The sequence below is a fragment of the Erpetoichthys calabaricus genome, chromosome 5 (assembly GCF_900747795.2).
Source record: "Erpetoichthys calabaricus chromosome 5, fErpCal1.3, whole genome shotgun sequence".
Lineage (NCBI taxonomy): Eukaryota > Metazoa > Chordata > Cladistia > Polypteriformes > Polypteridae > Erpetoichthys > Erpetoichthys calabaricus.
Genome location: NC_041398.2, coordinates 35,120,631 through 35,140,814, shown reverse-complemented (window position 1 = coordinate 35,140,814; position 20,184 = coordinate 35,120,631). Strand labels below are relative to the sequence as shown.

Below are 20,184 nucleotides of genomic sequence, written 5' to 3'. Positions count from 1 at the left end.
ATTCTAATGTATTCATTTATAAAGTATTGTCAGTTAATATGACATTACAAAATGTAGGATTCTAATTAGGTGGGATTTTCTTTGCTCATGGTTGTGTTAGTTGGGTGTCTTTTGCAGTTGATTATCTCTTCTGTTATGTTTGTAAATTGGTTTGCCACCTTGGCATCCCTATTTAAGGAAGCACACGGTTAGCACAAATACTCAAATAGACCGTCACAAGTGGTCATTTATAGTACTACCATCTCACTACAGCTCCAAGGGTCTGGCCAATGCATTTCAGCCCACACTCCTCTACATAAAAGTGCCAGTGTGGTTCTTCAGAGCGATGCCCATTGAGCAGGGGTGGGCAATGTCGGTCCTGGAGATCCACAGTGGCTAATGTTTTCACTCCAACCCAATTGCTTAATTATAAACCAATCCTTTCCAATCTCAGTCCTTAGTTAATTTTATGGCTTGTTAGTCTGTAATGTAAGGTTCTTATATTGTAGATTTTTCCTTTCCAAGAATATCATCAAAATGATTTTAAGCCTGTCACATTTTCTATTAAGTGTTTTAATAAATAAATCAAATGGTGCATGATGAACACACAGAAATGTAAATCGAAACAAAACTAGATGGTGAACTGCTGACTGCTTTGTCATTTACATCTTATTGCTAATAAGAACCGATTAAAATAGTGAATGCAGCTGTTTAAGATTGAAATAAGCAATTAAGGGTGGGGAACCTTAGCAAATGAGACCACTAAAATGAAGCATCAAAATGTCACTTAAGCAATAAGTGCTTCATCAGTGGTAATTGACTTTTCATTAAGAAACAGGGTTGGAACAAAACCTGCAGGCACTGTGGGCTCTCCAAGACCAACATTACCCCACCCTGCCATAGAGGAACCATTTTTGGTTCCCAGAACACCCATCTACATGAGGTTCCAGGAAGAACTTTTATTTATTTAGATCCATAACAGGTTCCATAAGTAAAATAACCATGAATAGATGGTAACATCTAGATAGATGTGAAACATCAATAGCTTTTAAAAGGATTCTTGCTGCATACGGTAATTCACACTTAGCACACTACGCAAGCATTTTACTGTTTATACTTGCACACGTACTTTACGTAAATCTGGAAGAATCCACCAGGTGGCAGTTCGAGATATTATCACGGTGACAACAGGTTCGGCTTTGCTATGTTGTGAATTGCCTGGAACACCCATTAAATTCCGATGACATCTCTGAAAAGGATGTTTAATGCTTAAATCCATCAATGCAGGGATGTGTCCGTTCAAGCAAGCATTGGGCAAAAGGCAGAAACAATCCTTGGACTAGGTATCTGCTCATCACAAGGTAAATACAAGCACACACATACACGCTGGCATCATTTTAGTGTCATCAAATCTGCATATCTTTGGAAGGAAACCGGAGCACACTGTGGAAACCCATCAGGAAAACATGTAAACTCCAGGCAGGGAATACCAGTGACGCGACTCCCTGCGAGACAGCAGTGCTACCGCTCCACCACCGTGTCACCCCCCCCATGTGTGTAATTATTAACAGTATTCATTATTTAAACGGAATTAATGATTTATCTGTAAAATGTTACATAAATACTTTAATGCATTTCATCATGAAAGTGATATCAAGTATAAATCTAAGAATTCTAAATGTGCAGAGAGTTGGAATATCATAAATTTTATGTGTTCTGTGTGGTGATCTATTGCTGTTTGCCGCTGCTGTCAGGTCAGGAGGAAGCCCCAGAAGCTCATAACGATTAACAACTGGGATGACGTTTACGATGGTCTGCTTTAATGATGAAGTAAACTACTAGGTTAAAGTGGACATTTCAAGATTAAAGCCCAAATGTCCATTTTAATCACAAAATACACCTTTTCACCATGTCCTTATTTTTCTTTCTCTGTGGCTCAAATACATCGCTGTGCATTATGTTGCTGTTGTGAAGTTGCAAAAAAAAAAGACGGCACAAAAGATGGTATGTGAGACTTTTAAAATGTATCATGTTATTACGATCAGAAATACGAGATGCTTGAATGTAAAAGCACCACGAATGTTTCTGCATGTCGGCATTTTGCTTCACCACATTGAACCATTCATCAAACATCGAAGCGTGCACATCGATCCCGTAGGATCCGCAGAGGCTTTCTATCACATGTAGATAGTAACCAGAGACTTGGAGGTCACATTCCAACTTTTATCACACTGCGCCCCCTGACATTTTGCTGGTACTGCATCTCGTGCACGCTTCGCGTTAATTTCTGAGGGCCTGTTCAGAGGACACGTCAAATGAATGCTGGGAATGCGTGGCAGCCATGATGCGTGCACGTACGCGTTCTGAGTGTGAAGTATAAATGAGCTCTAAGTCCAGATATTCTTAATCTGTTAGTGTCCTGCTAGGTAGCCTACCAAATATGAAAGATTTCAGTTTTTTCTGCATATCAGGAAGTTTTTCAAAGCACAGAGTACCAATTTCATATGCTAAGAACCCTTCCCAGAATGAAATGCTGCTTTTTCAAGCAATGGCTCTTCAAAGGAACCACACAACCCGGTAAAGTACAATGAAATGCCATTAAAGAGTCATTATTTTTAAAACTGCAGTCACTGTCTGTGCAGAGTTTACACTGTCTCTTTTTGTGGTTTTTCCCAAAGAGGTGCAGGTTAGGATAATTACTGTAGCCACTTTAAATTGATCGAGTCGGAGCAAATGCATGAGCGTGCAAATCAATGCACACTGGCGCCCCATGGTGAGTTTTCTTCTACCTTTGCCTGATGCGTCCAGATAAAAGTCCAGCTTTGTGTGAACTCTGTATTGGAATACAGGGATTCCAAAATAGCTGGAAGTGTTTGTAAAAGTTTGTCATTTAACTGACTTAGGAAGTGTGCTCAGTGGTAATCCGTTGAACTGAATTGAATGACCCAGCACTTGTGTTTGTCCGAGCTCATCATAAAGTTCTGCCTTATTTACAAGTCTTTGGATGGGAACTGTTCTTATTTAACTTTGCCATCTTCTATACCTCCGGTACAAAAATCACGAGGTCTCATATTTTATCTAGTCATTTTAGTAAAAAGGATAAATACAGAAAACATAGTACATTTGGATTCAATAATAGTATCTTTTCTCTTGAAAAGTTTTTACACAAAGCACAGAATATTGAGGCTTCCTTAAATAATGTATCCTCTGGCAGGCATACATGTTTCCCTCATGTCAAGCTTCAGTTTATATATGGGGGTATAATTCATTAATAGCTAGTCACGCTATATTCAATGTACAAAAGATTTCATTAAACATTTACTTTCCTTTATCATCTGTAGCTGATATGATGGCTTTGATACTCACCGGGCGGTTCTTTTGTTCACTCTGCCAATTCCTAAAAGACTATGAATTGTATACAAATTAATCATTGATCAGACATCTTTAAATGGCAACTAAAGCATTCTAGTCATTGTTGGCACCTTCTCAAAAGTTGTATTTTTGCTTAAAAATTGCTTAAGAGTGAGTGGGGAGAGTTAGTGAACTTGTTGTGCTGATCTTTGTTTGGATTGTATGGGTTTTCATAGAATAGGTAGGTAGGACCACCTTTTAGTTCTCAGAACAGCCTTATTTCTTTATGGCATGGATTCCACAAGATGGTGGAAATTTTCCTTTGAGATTCTGGTTCACAGAGGACACAATTACATCACGCAGTTTCTGCAGATTTGTCAACTCTACATTCATGCTGCAAATCTCCTGTTCATCTCATCTCAATCAAATCACAATGGTGCTCTGGTGACTGAGAAGGACCCTGAAGAACATTGAACTCATTGTTATGTTCATGAAACCAGTTTGAGACTACTTTTTGCTTTGTGACATGGTGCAGCATCAGGTTGGAAGTAGCCATTAGAGGATGGATATGTTGAGACCATGAAGAAATGCACAAGGTCAGTAACAACACTCAAATAGGCTGTCGCATTCAAGCAATGATTAATTGGTATTAATGGGCCCCAAAGTGTGCCAAGAAAACATTCCCCACACCACCAGACTGGACTGTTGAACCAAGGTGGGTTGGATGCATGGAATTATGCTGTGGTACCAAATTCTGACCCTTCTATCTGTGTTCCTTCAATAGAATAAGAGAATCATCAGACCAAAGCTACATTTTCCCAGTCTTCATCTATTTAGTTTTGGTGAACCCATGCCCACTACAGCCACAGGTGTAGAGGAGTGGAACCCAACATGGTCTTCTACTGTTGTAGCCCATTGGCCTCACATGCTTGCTGAGATGGTTTTCTGCTCACCACAGTTGTACACTCTGGTTATCTGAGTTACTGTAGCCTTCTGTCAGCTCAAACCAGTCTGGCCATTCACCTGTGAGCTTCTTCATTAACAGAACTGCTGCTCATTGCATGATTTTTGTTTTCCACACCATTCTGCATAGGCTGTACAGATTGTTGTGTGGATTTGGTTACCTTTTTCTTTTGAACAATTATCTCAGTTGCTGTTTTTATTTCTTTTTCCTTCTTATCTTGCCTCTTTTTACTTTTCTCTGTAACACAAACTAGGTGGGTTGTCCTTTCATTACATTAACTACACATTAAGAATATATTTAAAACTGCTTTAAAAATCCATACTGATTTTCAAAAAAAAAAAACTGAATCACTGAAAGTTACAGTTTTTTAATAATATCGAAACATTCAATTCTCTAAAAATATTATCTTTGTAAGGATGATAGGACAAAAATTGTGACCAAAATATTAAATACCCATAATAAAAGTGAGGTGTTATGTTCCAAAGAAATACTTGTACTTTGGATTTTTTGGCCCTATCTTTGAATCATCATAAATAATTGTTATTTTTGTCTTATGTGCTGAATTATTGTTTTTTTTTTTTATTATTAGGGGCCTTCGCCCCCTGCTCGCTTCGCTCTCCAACCCCTATTTTTGTTTTTCCGGATACACACTTTTGAGATTATTTTTTCTTTGAATTGTTGCTATTTCATTAGTTTCACTTTTATTTCTGAACTTCTGTAAAAACAGTATTTGGAATCTTTCGAGTCCCAATGTGCTGAATCTTTTAAGTGAGGTCAGTGAGACATGTGTTTAATGACTTTGTACCATAATTCAGGGTAGGTTTCACTGTTTGGAATTTCAGCACAGACAAAAAGATCTACATCATCAGCAGTTAAGAATTTTTTTTGCAAAGTAACCAATAAATGCATGTGAGGTAAAATTCCGTTTTTGAAATTCTCTTGACTTAAACTTCAAAGCCTTACAATATTTACATACTTCTGACATATCACCTGTGTCCATATATTCGATCTCTATTCCTTTTCATTATTTTTCCAAGTAATAATTTCTCTTTCTTTGAACTAATGCGATGTTTACTTTCTTTGTTTTGACACTGTCGTTTTTTTCTGCTTTCATATTCTGTATCTTGCTCTGCATGTGTTTCGCGCCTACGTTTTTTTTGAGTCTTTTGAATTCCACTGTTTTCATTATCTAAAACCTGCTCTGCATGTGTTTGGCCCCTTGTTTTGTAACCTCTTTATGACGTTTTACTTTGTTTTCTACTCTGTCTTTTATTTCTGACCTCGCTTTGTCTATTGTGATTATTTTCCCTTTTTCGAGTAATAATTTCCGTTTGTTTGCACTCCTGCGATCTTTACTTTCTTTTTTTTATACTTTCTAATTTTTCTACTTTCATGTTCTTTAACTTTTTCCACATGTGTATCGCGGCAACTTTTTTTGTTTTGAGCCTTTCATATTCCACTGCTTTCATAATCTCTAACCTGCTCTGCATGTGTATAGCACCAACATCCGGATTGAACGTGTTTTTTTTTCAATTCCACTTGTTCTGGGCTGATAATTACTTTCCTTATTTTCTGAATTTGCACATAGATTATTCTTTTTCTTTTTTGTCTCTCCAATGCTTTTGAGTCTCTTTTTTCCACGCTGCTTTCTTTTTTCACTTAGTCGTTGAATACATTTCATCTATAACCGGAGGCGTGACCACGGGGGGCTGGGGTGGGCACTGCCCCCCTAGAGACAAGCCGTGCCCACCCTGCGAAGTGTGCTGTCTGTCCAATGAAAACTCTGGAGAAGAATAACATTTGATTTTCAAAACTGAGTTGCTTTCCAAATGGCCCGTTTGAATTTGTGACGTATTCGTCAGTGCCTCCTCCACTAGACAGGCACCGTGCTGCTCATAGTTCACTTCGCCGCACATTTTGCAGCACGTTTTGAATCTGTTGACCGCATTCTTTAATTAAAACAGCGTATACCTTCCATTCTTCTTTTATGCTCTGATTGGTAACACCAAAGGCTATGCATAAGTGGCTTATTAAAAAGCAGACATCTTCAACCTCTGTCCCTCCGCAAGCTGCTGGCTCCACGGTTGAGCCCAGCACCGCTGCTACCAACACAGAGCTCAGCGCACCCACGTCGGGAACTGAAACTCCAAAAGATGTAGGTAAGCCTACACAATCCTCCAGCTCTGCGCCCGTGTCGGATACTCCAAACCTCAGCCTTCAACAAAACATACAGTCCGATCTGCCTGACTTAAATATGGATAGCCCATCCCAGCCCATTTTAATTAATTATCCCAAGCGCGCATTCAGAAAAACATTCAGATGTTTTAGTACAAGCTGGTATCAGTCTCGATCATGGCTTGAATATTCTGTTGTCCGTGATGCCAGCTTTTGCTTTGCCTGCTGCAAATTTAGTGTTTCCAATTCGGACTGCGAGGACATATTCACCAAACACGGCTGCACTAATTGGAAAAAAGCTCTAGAAAAAGACGGTGGTGGCTTCCACAAACACGCGTCTAGTATCCCGCATGTCAGAGCCATGTCTGCATGGCAAGAGTGTCGGTGCCGGTCAGAGACGGGTGAAAGCATAGTTCAACTACTGGGTCCAACCCAGATAGAAAAGAATAGATTTTATGTGAAAAACATTGGGGAGGCCGTTCAGTTCCTTGCAGTCAATGAACTGGCTCTGCGTGGTCACAGTCACGAAGGTGGGGAGGAGGGACTTTTCCTTAAGTTCTTTGATTAAACAATCAAAAAAGGTGCCAAACTTGCAGAAATTGTAAAATACATCCCAGACAACGCAACATACACATCCAATGTAATTCAAAATGAAATAATTGAGACTCTTGCCAAAATGGTGGTAAAAGATACCAGGACCAAATATGAAAAAGCTGACTCTCCTGGACTTTGCATTAAAAGTGATGGTACCAGGGATCGCTGTAACATTGAGAATTTGTCTGTAGTGATTAGATTTGTCCAGAACTCCATCCCTGAAGAACACCTGATTGGCTTAATTGAACCGAATCAGCTTGATGCTGAATATATTTGTAACCAAATTCTGTCACATCTTTCTGAGCTAAGTTACAGCCCAGACAATTTAGTGTGTCAGCGTTTTGATGGTGCTTCTGTCATGTCTGGGGCAAGGGGTGGTGTCCAGGCTTTGTTACAAAACAAAGTTGGTAAGTACATTCCATATGTACACTGCTACAACCACCAGCTCCATTTAGCAGTGATACATGCAATGGAATCAGAACCTCTGGCTAAGAAGTTCTTTGACTGGTCAAATTCATTGAACACATTTTGTCTCAGACATTATGTTTCACACACATGCAATACACCCACACTGAAAAGACTTCTAGAAATACGATGGACCAGTCATTATGATGTCACAAAGTCCATTGTCAACAATGAGGAAGCTATAAGAGGGCTTCTCTCAGAGGTAGCAGAGGCTGACACTGCCCCTTTTGACATTTGCATAGAGGCATGTGGTCTTTTGACCCAATTCAAAAAGCAGAATTTCTTCAATACAGGAAAATTCCTCCTTCATGTGCTTGGTGTGCTGAAACCAGCCAATGCAATTCTACAGGCACATGCAGTGGATTTGTGCACTGCTGGGGAGGTGGAGCCACGTTTCTGTTCTTGCTCTCATATGTTGTATACATTTGACTTTGTTGATATTTACCTTGTAGATGTAGTTCTATATTTGTTCACAAAAAATAATAATGCAAGTTCCATTGCCTCTGTTAATTTTATTGAACTATGTTGTTATTATTATTTGACCCCCCTACAAAAATTGGGATGGATGGATGGATATTTATTGCCCCCGCAGACAAGCCAAATGCCCAACCACACATAATGTTCTGGTCACACCTCTGTCTATAACGTATTGTCCTTATACGCTTTATATGCGCTGAGAGCACTGGATCTGTGTGTGCTCAAAGCCAAAACATCACTGAGTGTGTTGATGCTCATGCTCTTATTTGGTTGTAAGTAGGGCATGTCTTGCAAGAATCTCATGTTCTACGTCATCGTGAGACGGTCCTGGGTCAATCTCTTTAGTCACGCGGGTCTTTTAAGTGTCTTCCATGATCTTAGCGTGAAGATCACATCTCGACGCCCTACTGTTTCTCTGCAGTATTTTTTTTTTTTATAATAGAGAGAAGTATAATCTATTTGGAGGGGTTTTGAGTTATTTTTTATTTGGGCAAATTGTATTTATTTATGTGACAAACAATGACATTTCATGTGACAGCAAGCGGTGTTCTGATGACATACGGGGAAGTCTTGCTATGCGTACGGTGGCTCCACAAAACATTATCTTCATCCTTCATTTGTTAAATTCTATCTAAACCCGTTTCTGAATAGTTAATTTATTTATCAAGTAGGTCCAGCACTGGGTTTGGTTTTGTTTTGTTTTTTTCACTTCCTTCTGTTCTTGACTTTGCCCTTGTGTTTTGTTTGCCTGTCCTTCATTACAAGTTTGCCTAACGTGACATCTCCAGATTTCCTTTGCTCCTAAAATAATTTATGGAGATTTTGTCTCTACAATTATTGAGACAGAGCCACTTTATTTAGAGTAGAGCCTCTGCATACAGTACATCATCAAAGTGCCATTCATTGTCAGGTAACTCATAACCACGTAGCACATAAACAAAAGATGATAATGGCAAAAAAAAAATAATAACTCAAAACCACATCAAATGGATTTTCCATAATAAATAACTACAGATCCCATTCCCCAAAAAGTTGGGACACTTTCTAAAAATGCAATACAATCTAAAATCTGTAATTTGGTAATTCCCTTGAACCTTTATTTAACAGGCAAAAGGACAAAGAAAAGATTTTCAGTGTTTTCACTGACAAACTTAATTCTATTTGTTAAACTTAAACAAATTGAAAATTGATGCCTGCAACACACTCCAAAAATAGTTGGGACAGAGGCAAGTTCACCACTGGCTCACATCCCCATTTCTTTTAATTACACTTCTTAATCATTTGGGAGCTGAAGAAACTAATTGTTGGCAGTTTTTGTAAGTAGAATTTTTACACATTCTTGCTGTATACAAAACTTGAGCTGCTCAACAGTCCGTGGTCGCCGTTGTCTGATTCTCCTCTTCACGATCTGCCAGACATCTTCAATAGGAGACAGATCTGGACTGCAGGCAGGCCAGTCAAGCACACAGACTCTGTGGCTACGAAGCCACGCTTTTGTAGTTTGTACAGAATGAGGGTTTGTATGATCCACCTTTTAACACAAAAGAAAAAACATTTATGACATGAACATGTGACAAATGAAATCCATGAGCCAGCTCAACTGACCTGTGTGGAAGAAAACCCCCTGAGGAAGACAGGACAAGTTCAATCAATTAGATTTTTATTCAGTTCACAGATACCTGGATTCTACGTTGCAAGGCCATTTTCATAATTTCTTCTTTCTACCCCTTCCCCATACTTAATCAAAAAGCATAATATTGTTTACTTAAGCATTTTATTTTATTACACTAATGGGCCATCTGTTCTTATTTTTCTTTTACTTGTCAGATAGACCCTAAAGAAGGAAACGTCATCTTTCCTGTGTCAAATATACGCGTTCCTAAAGAAACTGGAAATTGTCCTGGGTCAGCTTATTGCACCCTTATGACAGACGCCTGTATGAATAACCTGCCGTTACAGCAAAATGGCTTTGTCAGCTCTTAACCTGAAGTCGCTTACAAGCAGTTAATTTTTCTTTCACACCTGCCTACTTCATCCTTTTACTTTGTCAAAAATCCCAAATTAATTTGTTAAATGTGAACATAATACACTGAAAAATCAGAAGAGTATAAACTAATATATAAAGAGAAGTTCTTTGTAATAGTTTTCTCCAGTTTGGGTAAAGAAATATTACATTTTAGTTGTTATTATTTATTTTGTAATTTTATATTAATTTTGTGGTTCTTTATTATTTAAATTTTGGGGTACTTGATTTTGTAGTTAGTGCGTCAAACTGGTAGGTTTTGCATCTTGATGTCAGCTATTGAATTGGCCACATGCTACGCCTGGTGTACAAGATTTTGGATTTCTTAAAATATCATTTTGTGGTAGGAGGTGGTTTCTTTACTGATTTCAGGGTTAAAAAGATTTTCTGTGTATTCTAATTTGACTCTGAGTTTGGGTTTCTGGCTTGTCATTTGGTTTTCTTTGTTTCTCTGACTCTAGTTTTGTCTCTGGACTTCTTTATTTCCCTTCCTCTTCTCCTGGTCCTGTCCGACCATTTCCATTTTCCTTTTTTCTACATGTGGCAGAGGGGGTCTTCTGTAGCTGTGATTGAACATGCCTACTTTATATATTTTAATTGTTTTTGATTTCAGCCCAAGACTAATTTGCTTTTTTCTTGTTTGCTTGTTTAATAGTTACATTGTAATAGATATTTAGTTTTAATATTGTTTTTCAGGATACCAAGCACAATACTGTACATCAGGGCTCCAATGAACCTGGCACAGGTATGCATTATCAGTGAGACATGCTGTCTTCTTTGAAAACTGTTGATTTGCAACTGCTAATTTCTGTAATGTAATGTTATTAGTTCTGCAAAGCCCACTTTGTTAGTGTTCAATTGCTATCATTAAAAACAAAGATAGAACTGCCTGCTCTTTCCCCATTCTAAACTGTTACCAGATACCTTTTTTTATATTTAAAAATCATATGTTTCCATCTCAATTCCCATGTTAGATATCTATTTCCTTCTACACAATCTATCACTGCGTTCTACTACCAGCTCCTTGTTAAATATCTTCAATATACAGGTCGGCCCTTGTGATTCAAGGGTTTACGATTCAAGTATCTGCCTAATTGCCGATTTGTCATTAATAATTAAGTGGAAATTATTTTGCAAGCTTTTCAGCCTATTTGCGGAAAACTGCAGATGACACAGTAGCAGCATTACTCATTTGAACTGTAAATCCCAGCAACACCGGGTCATTGGGCAGCTTCGGGAATTGCTGCAGGGGCTGCTGAGTGAAAGCTAAGGGTTGTAGTTTTAAAAGTGAGCCACAAAAGCTGGTAGGATTGTACTCAGTTTTATGTCAACACTTCACTGCACAACTGAATTGCATTGACACTGTTGTGGCAAAGGTCAGATCAGCCCTGACTTTTGTCAAGAAGGCACACAGACTCTTAAGAAGGCAGAATCATATTTCTTTGTGTGATGCATACACAGACTCAAATCAAAAGAAATGAGCGCCCAAGTATGTGCAAACCATACTTTTACTACAGTTATTATCATAGAACCCATTATTCATCCATCTCCCAACCATCTTGTAGCTTTGGACTGTGACAATGCGGGTTCACTCCATACTCCCATCTGCCTTCTGGGAACTCTTGAACCCGACAGCGTTGGTAATGTCACCGATGAGCTGGACAGTGAGGCATAACAATGAAGCAAGGGGATGGTGCAAAAAGTGCTTCTTTAACCCGGCAACTCTCCTGCTTCTCCCTTCCGGGCTCCCACAACATGGGAGTCACCCTACCAGCATATGCAGCTCCTTCAATACTGGTCCGGTAGCCCTCCGATCTCCGGCTACATTGGGCTCCAACCGGACCGAGACTTGGTTTCTTCCCCAGCGGCCAGGGAGCTCACACTGGGGCTCAACACGCTCAAAGCCTCCACGACTCCGCTCCTTTAGACGGCCAGTCGTCTCCACTGCCAGTTACTCCAGCTCCTCCCAATTGCTCAGCTGGAGTGACTGCTTCAATCTGCTCCCTCAGAGAGTTGGCCAGACTCCTCCGGGGCTCTCCTACCAGCTGCCTGCCATTGCTCAAACGAGCCTGTTCTCGGTTGCTCGTGCCTGCTTCAAACTTCTCCAGCCTTCTTCTCCCTTAACCTCCCATTCTCTCTCTTTCCTCTTCTCTCTTCTCTTCTCTGTCCCTCTCCTAGCCGCCTCACGCTTCTATTTATTATGGGGACGTACGTGGATCAGATGTGGCAATTAGCAGCTCCCGGAAAACAATTACGGATGCAGATGAATCCTCTCCTCACTTGTGCACTAAAGTGAGGACTGTCCGCATCATGCATCACCCGGGAACCGCTCCGGCCACACATACCATGCCCCCTCTCTAAGCCATGAGTGCGGCGACTGTTTATTTAAAAAGTGGCCTTTTTGACTTGAGCTGTGGACCCGCTACACCACATGGACCTGCCTCCAATTAGGTCCATCAATATTTCTGAGCCTAATTAAAACAGTCCTGCTCATCTTGCCCACTTGACAGGTCTTCAGCATTACCTAATGCCCATCACCTGACCCTATGTCCATCATCTGAATGAAACTTTCCAACATTACTCCTTACCCTGTGCAGGTGTCTGAGACCTGTTTATTGATTGATTCCCACCTATAAGTTGTAATCAAGTGGACCCACACATAAGATGCTGGGCTGCTTAAATGAATAGTTTCTTGTTGCACACACATCCCTCAAGGCTAGAGGTCTAGGCAGCTGCATCTGTAAGACAATGGCACTGTTTCTTATAAAACACACTTTCCTTGGCTTGTCATCACACACACCCACACACACACACATATATATACAGTATAAAATATACTAGCTGTGTAAGCCCATGCTGTAAAAAGATAGCATTCCTAGAAGCCATGGATAGTGTACATTAGCGGCTAAGCAACGATCTCTTCTCTCTGCGGTTTCACTTTGGTGACAGAGTCGCTTTCTTTGAACTTCATGCTGTAGCCTCGCACTTCCGGGCTGGACAGACAGACAGACACACACACACACACACACACACTTCCACGCATAGACATTTATATATAAGACTAGCTGTATAAGCTCATGCTGTAAAAAGCCCACGTTACTAGAAACCATGGATTCTGGCACTTCAATCAATCAATCGCATCGGTTGTACATTAGCGGCTAAGCGAGGTTCTCTTTTCGGCAGTTTCGTTTTGCTGACGAGCTCGCCTCCGTTGTCTTTCAGTGGCTAAGCAAGTTTTTCTCTCCTCGGAGGAGATGTGCTCGCTTTGCTTGTGTATTAGTGGTGGCGGTTTCACTTTGGCACCATAGTCACTTTCTTTTAGTGTCATGCTGTAGACTCGCACTTCTGGGCCAGACAGACACACTTCCACATGTAGACGTTTTTTATATATTTCAATCTTAAAATGAGGTAAGTGTATACTTGAACAATGTATACAGAGATGAACACTGAAACCCATCCATAATTCCATTATCCAACCCACTGTATCTTAGCTACAGTGTCACGGGGGTCTGCTGGAGCCAATCCCAGTCAACACAGGGCGCAAGGCAGGAAACAAACCCCGGGCAGGGTGCCAGCCCACCACAGGGCACACACACACACACACACACCCGTACACCAAGCACACACTAGGGACAATTTAGAATCGCCAGTGCACCTAACCTGCATGTCTTTGGACTGTGGGAGAAAACCGGAGCACCCGGTGGAAACCCATGCAGAGAACATGCAAACTCCACGTAGGGAGGACCCGGGAAGCGAACCTGGGTCTCCTAACTGTGAGGCAGCAGCAGCGCTACCCACTGCGCCACCGTGCCGCCCTACACTGAAACCCTCTAAATAATAATTCTTTACATTTATATAGCGCTTTTTTCACTACTCAAAGTGCTCTCCACGGAGGGCCCGGTAAATGAACCTACAATCTCCTTACTGTAAAGTAGCAGCACCACTTGCATGGATTGACCTGACAGAACATGACACATATACTGTAAATGTTTAATACATGGAAAGAGCTCAATAGCAAGATATTGGTGGTTTGCAGCTACAAAGAGAAAAATAATAAAATAGGCAGGTGCAGGCTTTTTATGATTTAACCATTACTATAATAATGTGCACTAAGACACTTTGAATACATGGAACTCGTCAACTTTAAGAATATACTTTTCAATATTTCCCCCCTTTCGGGGTTCCCTAGTAGCCTGATAACTTTACAACCCACATGGTGAGAAGGGGAGCCAGTTTTCTTTTAGGTCTTGAACCCAAGACCACCATCAGTCTTCATAACTCCTGGCTGACTGTTCTCTCCTCCTGGTGACACAGAAGCCAAACATCTCCCCCTTTCACAGACTAGAGAGGAGTAAGAGACCACTGACCGGCTGAATTGAGGGAGGCACTATATCTGTCAGTAGCTTAGGCATACAGTAATAGAAAAGAATAATAATATGTAAAATAAGTAGAGGTTTTATAACACAGTAGTATAAATTCAATAAGATAGATATCATAAGAATATAAGATTACATAGAACAACAAAAGTATACAACATCAGCAAATAATAACAAAGTTCAGTGTACTTGGTCCAGTGGCTTTCCCAATTTTGTGCAGATTTTCCAGTGAACAACTGGAACAACTAGTTCGACCCAGGTACTTTGCACACCGCGTGCTTACCAGAACTTCACCCAGGAAGCCTTTGATTTTGCTTAGTTGAAGGTGTCTGTAGTTCGATAACTTGGATGTTCATCTGTTTGACAGCAGTCCTTGTAATAAATAATCTGAAAACTAGCAACAGGCAGCAAAAATCCCATTCAAGGACACAACAATGTAATCAAGAGAATAATTTCTGCTTTGGCAAATATAACTCCCCATCCTCTTAGATTCAAATGGAGACAATCCTAAGTGTGCTGGTCCTGCCTCTTGTTTTCAAGATTGGTTTACACTAAATACTTAATGTCAGAATTAACACATTAACCAAATTCCTGAATTTGGTGAATCAATGTCATAGTTTCTCTTCTTCTAAAGTTTTTTTTAATTTAATGTACCTAGATCTTTATGTTCACCTGCAATCAAACCTTTTAATAATACTGTTGGTGGCGGTACAGACAGCATAAATATTTATCTTAAAAAAAAAATCAAAAGTTACTAGTTTTATGTTGCCACTAATGTACAATACAATAATCAGAGATAAAGTTCTTATATACATCACCATGCTCACATCCTGACACTTTCATCCATAAAGTTGCCTAAATGGTCTTAAACTTGAACTACCTTTATTACCATAAACAGTTATTTTGTTGACAGTAGGTGTCAATCCTCCCTTTGGAAGATGTCAGCACTACAATCTGAAATGCAACTCATTGGCTCTTCTCTGAGGTCACATTTAAATTGCAAGGGTTATACCCAAGCTTCTCATTATGCTTAAAATTATCTGTCACTAGCTGAGCTTCTCAATTCACAAACTGCACATTCACCACTACATGTATAAGACACTCCATCTCCTATGGGCCAAATTATATCTTTTATAATACTTATGCTCAATAAGCCATAAAATTAATCATTTGGCCTATATCGCCATAAACATGTTAGCCTAAATTCTGTCATCCTATTCTAAAGGTTGTAGATATTCTGACCTACAGTAAGTGTCCCTTACCCCCCAAAGTACTAGTTTTATACATCTACTCTCTATATATAAAATCCTAAGCCTTAAAAGTGCAACAATTTTGTGCAACAATTTTATGTGACATTTTTATTCCACATATTTTGTCACGCTTTAGAATCGGGCTTATTTTAAAACCTAATATATATGATTGGTATCATTCTTTTCAAAATTTATCGAACTTTAATGTGATGTTGTTAGATTTTCAGATTCTTATTCTGTTTTTAAATTATAAACTAACAAATGTCAAGAACTCACATCCCGTGAGAGGAGACTTAACCAAGAGTGCCAAGAGATTTAACCATTCCGGGGCCAGAAATAAAAGACAAAGAGTAGGACAGCTGCTGTACAGGCTTTTAAATGTTCGAAGCGCTGTGTGAGATGCAGATCACGTGACCCAGCAGCAGCCATCCAGCAGCTGATCAAGCAAAGAGGAGGTAAAAAAAAAAACTTTTTGCTTCCCATTGTATCACCGTTTAAGAGGGGGTTTCAGAGGAGCGACTGCATCTCCTTGGGGTGCGTTCAGCCCCCCTCTTCACAACGCGAGCAGCAGGAGGTTGGGTATATATATATATATATATATATATATATATATATATATATATAATCATCTCACAGGTTTACTATTATTCTTCTCAATTAATAAATGTCCTTAAATGTTAAACTGTATATTATTCGTTGCAATATTACAATCGATGACCATGAATATTTAAACTGGACTGGCCTTAACTAGTAATGCTGGAATGCCTCCGTGATGATAATCACATAGACATTTTAAACTATATTAGATTAGATTTTGATTAGCTCCAGATTACATAAATTATTGGTCCTTAAAGGTAACTGATCTTCTCATACTAAGTATCAATGACCATATAAAAACACTGATCTAAAAATATTTTACTCTCACACATTTGCTTATACACTAGGTGCTGACTATGTTACGCTAATCACATTTTTAAAATTATTTAATTACGTTATCCAACTTGCAATACCAGTTAAACCCAACCACTTTGAATTCATAATAATCATGTGGTATTCCCATTAATACAAATATTCAATGAATACATGTTGCTCATGAAGAGTACCTTTGCCCCACTTTCCTTGCAGATAATTAGCTTTTCTATCTATACCTTCCATAGCTTCATGATTCAAATCCTTTTTGAAAAATGTTGCTGCAGAAAAGAGGAGGAAGAACTCAAAAATCTCATTGTCAAACAAGTGGACAAACTGTAGAGAGTTAAAGCGGGCTCTGACAAAAAATAACAAGCCCTGCAGAGTAGAAGAGTGACAAAATTTCTTCTCTGATGTGGATTTAAGCAGGTCATGGGGTCCAATAAACCATGGCAAAAGAGACAATATGTAGAAATCTTGGTCCAAGGTGGATGGATGCCATCTACAATTCATGGCCCACGATGATCTTTTGGGCTCAATCGTCATCAGCACAGTTGAGTTTTTAGTGGCTGAGACCTGGGATGCCTTGGACTGGAATTTAAATACGTTGTCAAGTAGTCAGTTGATGGCCTGATCCACGACTTGATCCCCTCTCTGATATGGCTGGGTTCTCCTTGGAGTGGGATGATTACTTTATCTGCAGACCTTTATCACAGCCCAATCTCCAGGTTCAACTTCAAATGCTGTCATCTATGATGTACTAGGGAAAAATAGCTTTCACCTGCAGGTGTAAAGACTTAGAATTTTTCACATAATTAGTCAGCATGTCAGTTCTTCAGTAGCTACTTATGGATCTCACAAAATCATGTCTCATAAAGTGTGATATTTTTCTTTGGGGGTACCCCTTATTAGAAAGATTGCTAACGGTAAAACAAATGATCATTTCAATCCAGTCTGTGTTTGTCTCTCAATCAATTTGCTTTTAATAGTCAGAATAAAGTTTGAAATTGATAAGCACAATGTTCAGTTTTCCTCTCAACTTGGCTATTATATTCAAAAATAAATCTTTAAACGAAAGTTTTCCTTTATAGTGGTTTCCAGACCTCCTCCACTTGGGGCAAGATCTTGCTCCCAATCCTGAGAGGGCACTCCACCCTTTTCCGGCTGAGAACCATGGTCTCGGATTTGGAGGTGCTGATTCCCATCCCAGCCGCTTCACACTCGGCTGCGAACCGATCCAGAGAGAGCTGAAGACCACGGCCTGACGAAGCAAACAGGACAACATCATCTGTAAAAAGTAGTGACCCAATCCTGAGCCCACCAAACCGGACCCCCTCAATGCCGGTGACAAAGGGCAGCCCTGGCAGAGTCCAACTCTTAATGGAAATGGGTTTGTCTTACTGCCGGCAATGTGGACCAAGCTCTGACACCGGTTGTACAGGGACCGAACAGCCCTTATTTGGGGGTCCAGTACCCCATACTCCCGGAGCACTCCCCACAGGATTCCCAGAGGGACATGGTCGAATGCCTTTTCCAAGTCCACAAAACACATGTAGACTGGTTGGGCAAACTCCCATACACCCTCCAGGACTCTGCCAAGGGTGTAGAGCTGGTCCACTGTTCCACGACTAGGATGAAAACCACACTGTTCCTTCTGAATCCGAGATTCAACTATGTGATGGACCCTCCTCTCCAGGACCCCCAAATAGACTTTTCCAGGGAGGTTGAGGAGTGTGATCCCTCTGTAGTTGTAACACACCCTCCGGTCTGCCAATCCAGAGGCACTGTCCCCGATGTCCATGCGATTTTCCAGGGGCATGTCAACCAAGACAGCCCTACAACATCCAGAGCCTTGAGGAACTCCGGGCTTATCTCATCCACCCCCAGGGCCCTGCCACCAAGGAGTTTTTTTTGACCACCTCGGTGACCTCAGTCCCACAGATGGGAGAGCCCACCTCTGAGTCCCCAGGCTCTGCCTACTCATTGAAAGACATGTTAGTGGGATTAAGGAGGTCTTCGAAGTACTTCCCCCACCGACCCACAACATCCTGAGTCGAGATCAGCAGTGCAACCATCCCCACCATATACAGTGTTGACAATGCATTGCTTCCCCCTCCTGAGACGCCAGATGGTGGACCAGAATCTCCTCGAAGCCGTCCGGAAGTCATTCTCCATGGCCTCCCCCAAACTCCTCCCACGCCTGAGTTTTTGCCTCCGCAACCACCGAAGCCCGCATTCCTCTTGGCCTGCCAGTACCTATTAGCTGCATCTGGAGTCCCCACAGGACAAAAGGGTCCTGTAGTACTCCTCCTTCAGCTTGACGGCATCCCTCACCACTGGTGTCCACCAACGGGTTCAGGGATTGCCGCCACGACAGGCACCGACCACCTTACGGCCACAGCTCCGGTCAGCCGCCTCACAATAGAAGCACGGAACATGGCCCATTCAGTCCATCTTCCTTTTAGTCAACCCCCCTTTTTTATCCCTTTTTTTTGTTTAATAACATATCTTGGGATGGAGCACCACCTGGACTGGAAGCCACTGGTTATCTGCAGCTTTCTTTTCTGTTTTAAACAATGTCTCATTCCATTGAATTCTTCTTTTATTTATTTATTTATTTATTTATTAAAAGCCCGCTCTTCATTTGAGCCTGACCAGTACTCAAAGGAAATGGGCGCTCACACAGTGCCATGCATTATCACTGGAAAAAAAATTAAGTAACTTCCAAAAAAAAAAAAAAAATTATATATATTATATAAGATTTGGAGTAAAGGAAACTTAAGTACCAAAAGTTACTTCAACTCAAAATATTACTTTTTACCACAAGTATAATAAACTTAAAACTAAATATTATAAGTCTCCTCTACTTTATAACTTAAATTGACTAACCCAATTGTATTAACTCAATGTTTTAAATTCCTTCTAATTATACATTTAAAGTTACTGTAACTTATGCATTTGTGTTGTGGAGTGTTTATCTTGTACTAATTGGCTTTAGTACAGTAAAATCACATAAAACATTTATTAAAAATATACTACTAAAACCTCACATTATAAAAGTAACTGAACAATTTTTTAAAGTAAAAATAAATTCTTAACAGTACTTCTTAAAACAGCATACAATATGCAAATAAACCATGAAATTATGCAAACACACAAACAATCCACAAACAAAAACTGCACGAAAATAGAACCTCATGTTTAGAAAATTCATAAACCTGTTTCATTTGTGAATGAAAAAGGAACATTTGCACTCATACACTTTGAGAATCAAATATTACTTTTAAAACATGTGACATTAAGCATCCTATGAATCTTGAAAATAGTTTGCTCTATTTGTGCAGACTTAAGATTTTAATATGTAATAGTTCATTTCTCAAGAACTGCAGAAGTATAAATATTTCTTCATGCACAAACAGGCATAGTTTTTATTCATTTTATGAACATATGGGGTGCCAACCTTATCCAGATGTAAAGTATAGAAGGGCTATAAAGGAATGTAGCAAATATGCCTTCCAAAAAATAAAAGAAATACAAACTATTTGGAAAAAAGGAACCAAAAGGCCATACACATTTTAAAATGTCTCTGAAGACAATGACAGGTCTCAGAGAATTACTGCA

General features: G+C 39.9%; 1 protein-coding gene across 1 annotated transcript in view; it reads left to right on the top strand.

The window, feature by feature from the left end:
* Positions 1-20,184, top strand: part of LOC114651620 (sperm flagellar protein 1-like) — a 120,678-nt gene that overhangs the window by 52,132 nt on the left and 48,362 nt on the right. Inside the window, exon 4 of the mRNA XM_028801441.2 lies at positions 10,725-10,773. Coding sequence (XP_028657274.1) covers positions 10,725-10,773 — 49 coding nt within the window. The remainder of the gene's footprint in view (positions 1-10,724; positions 10,774-20,184) is intronic.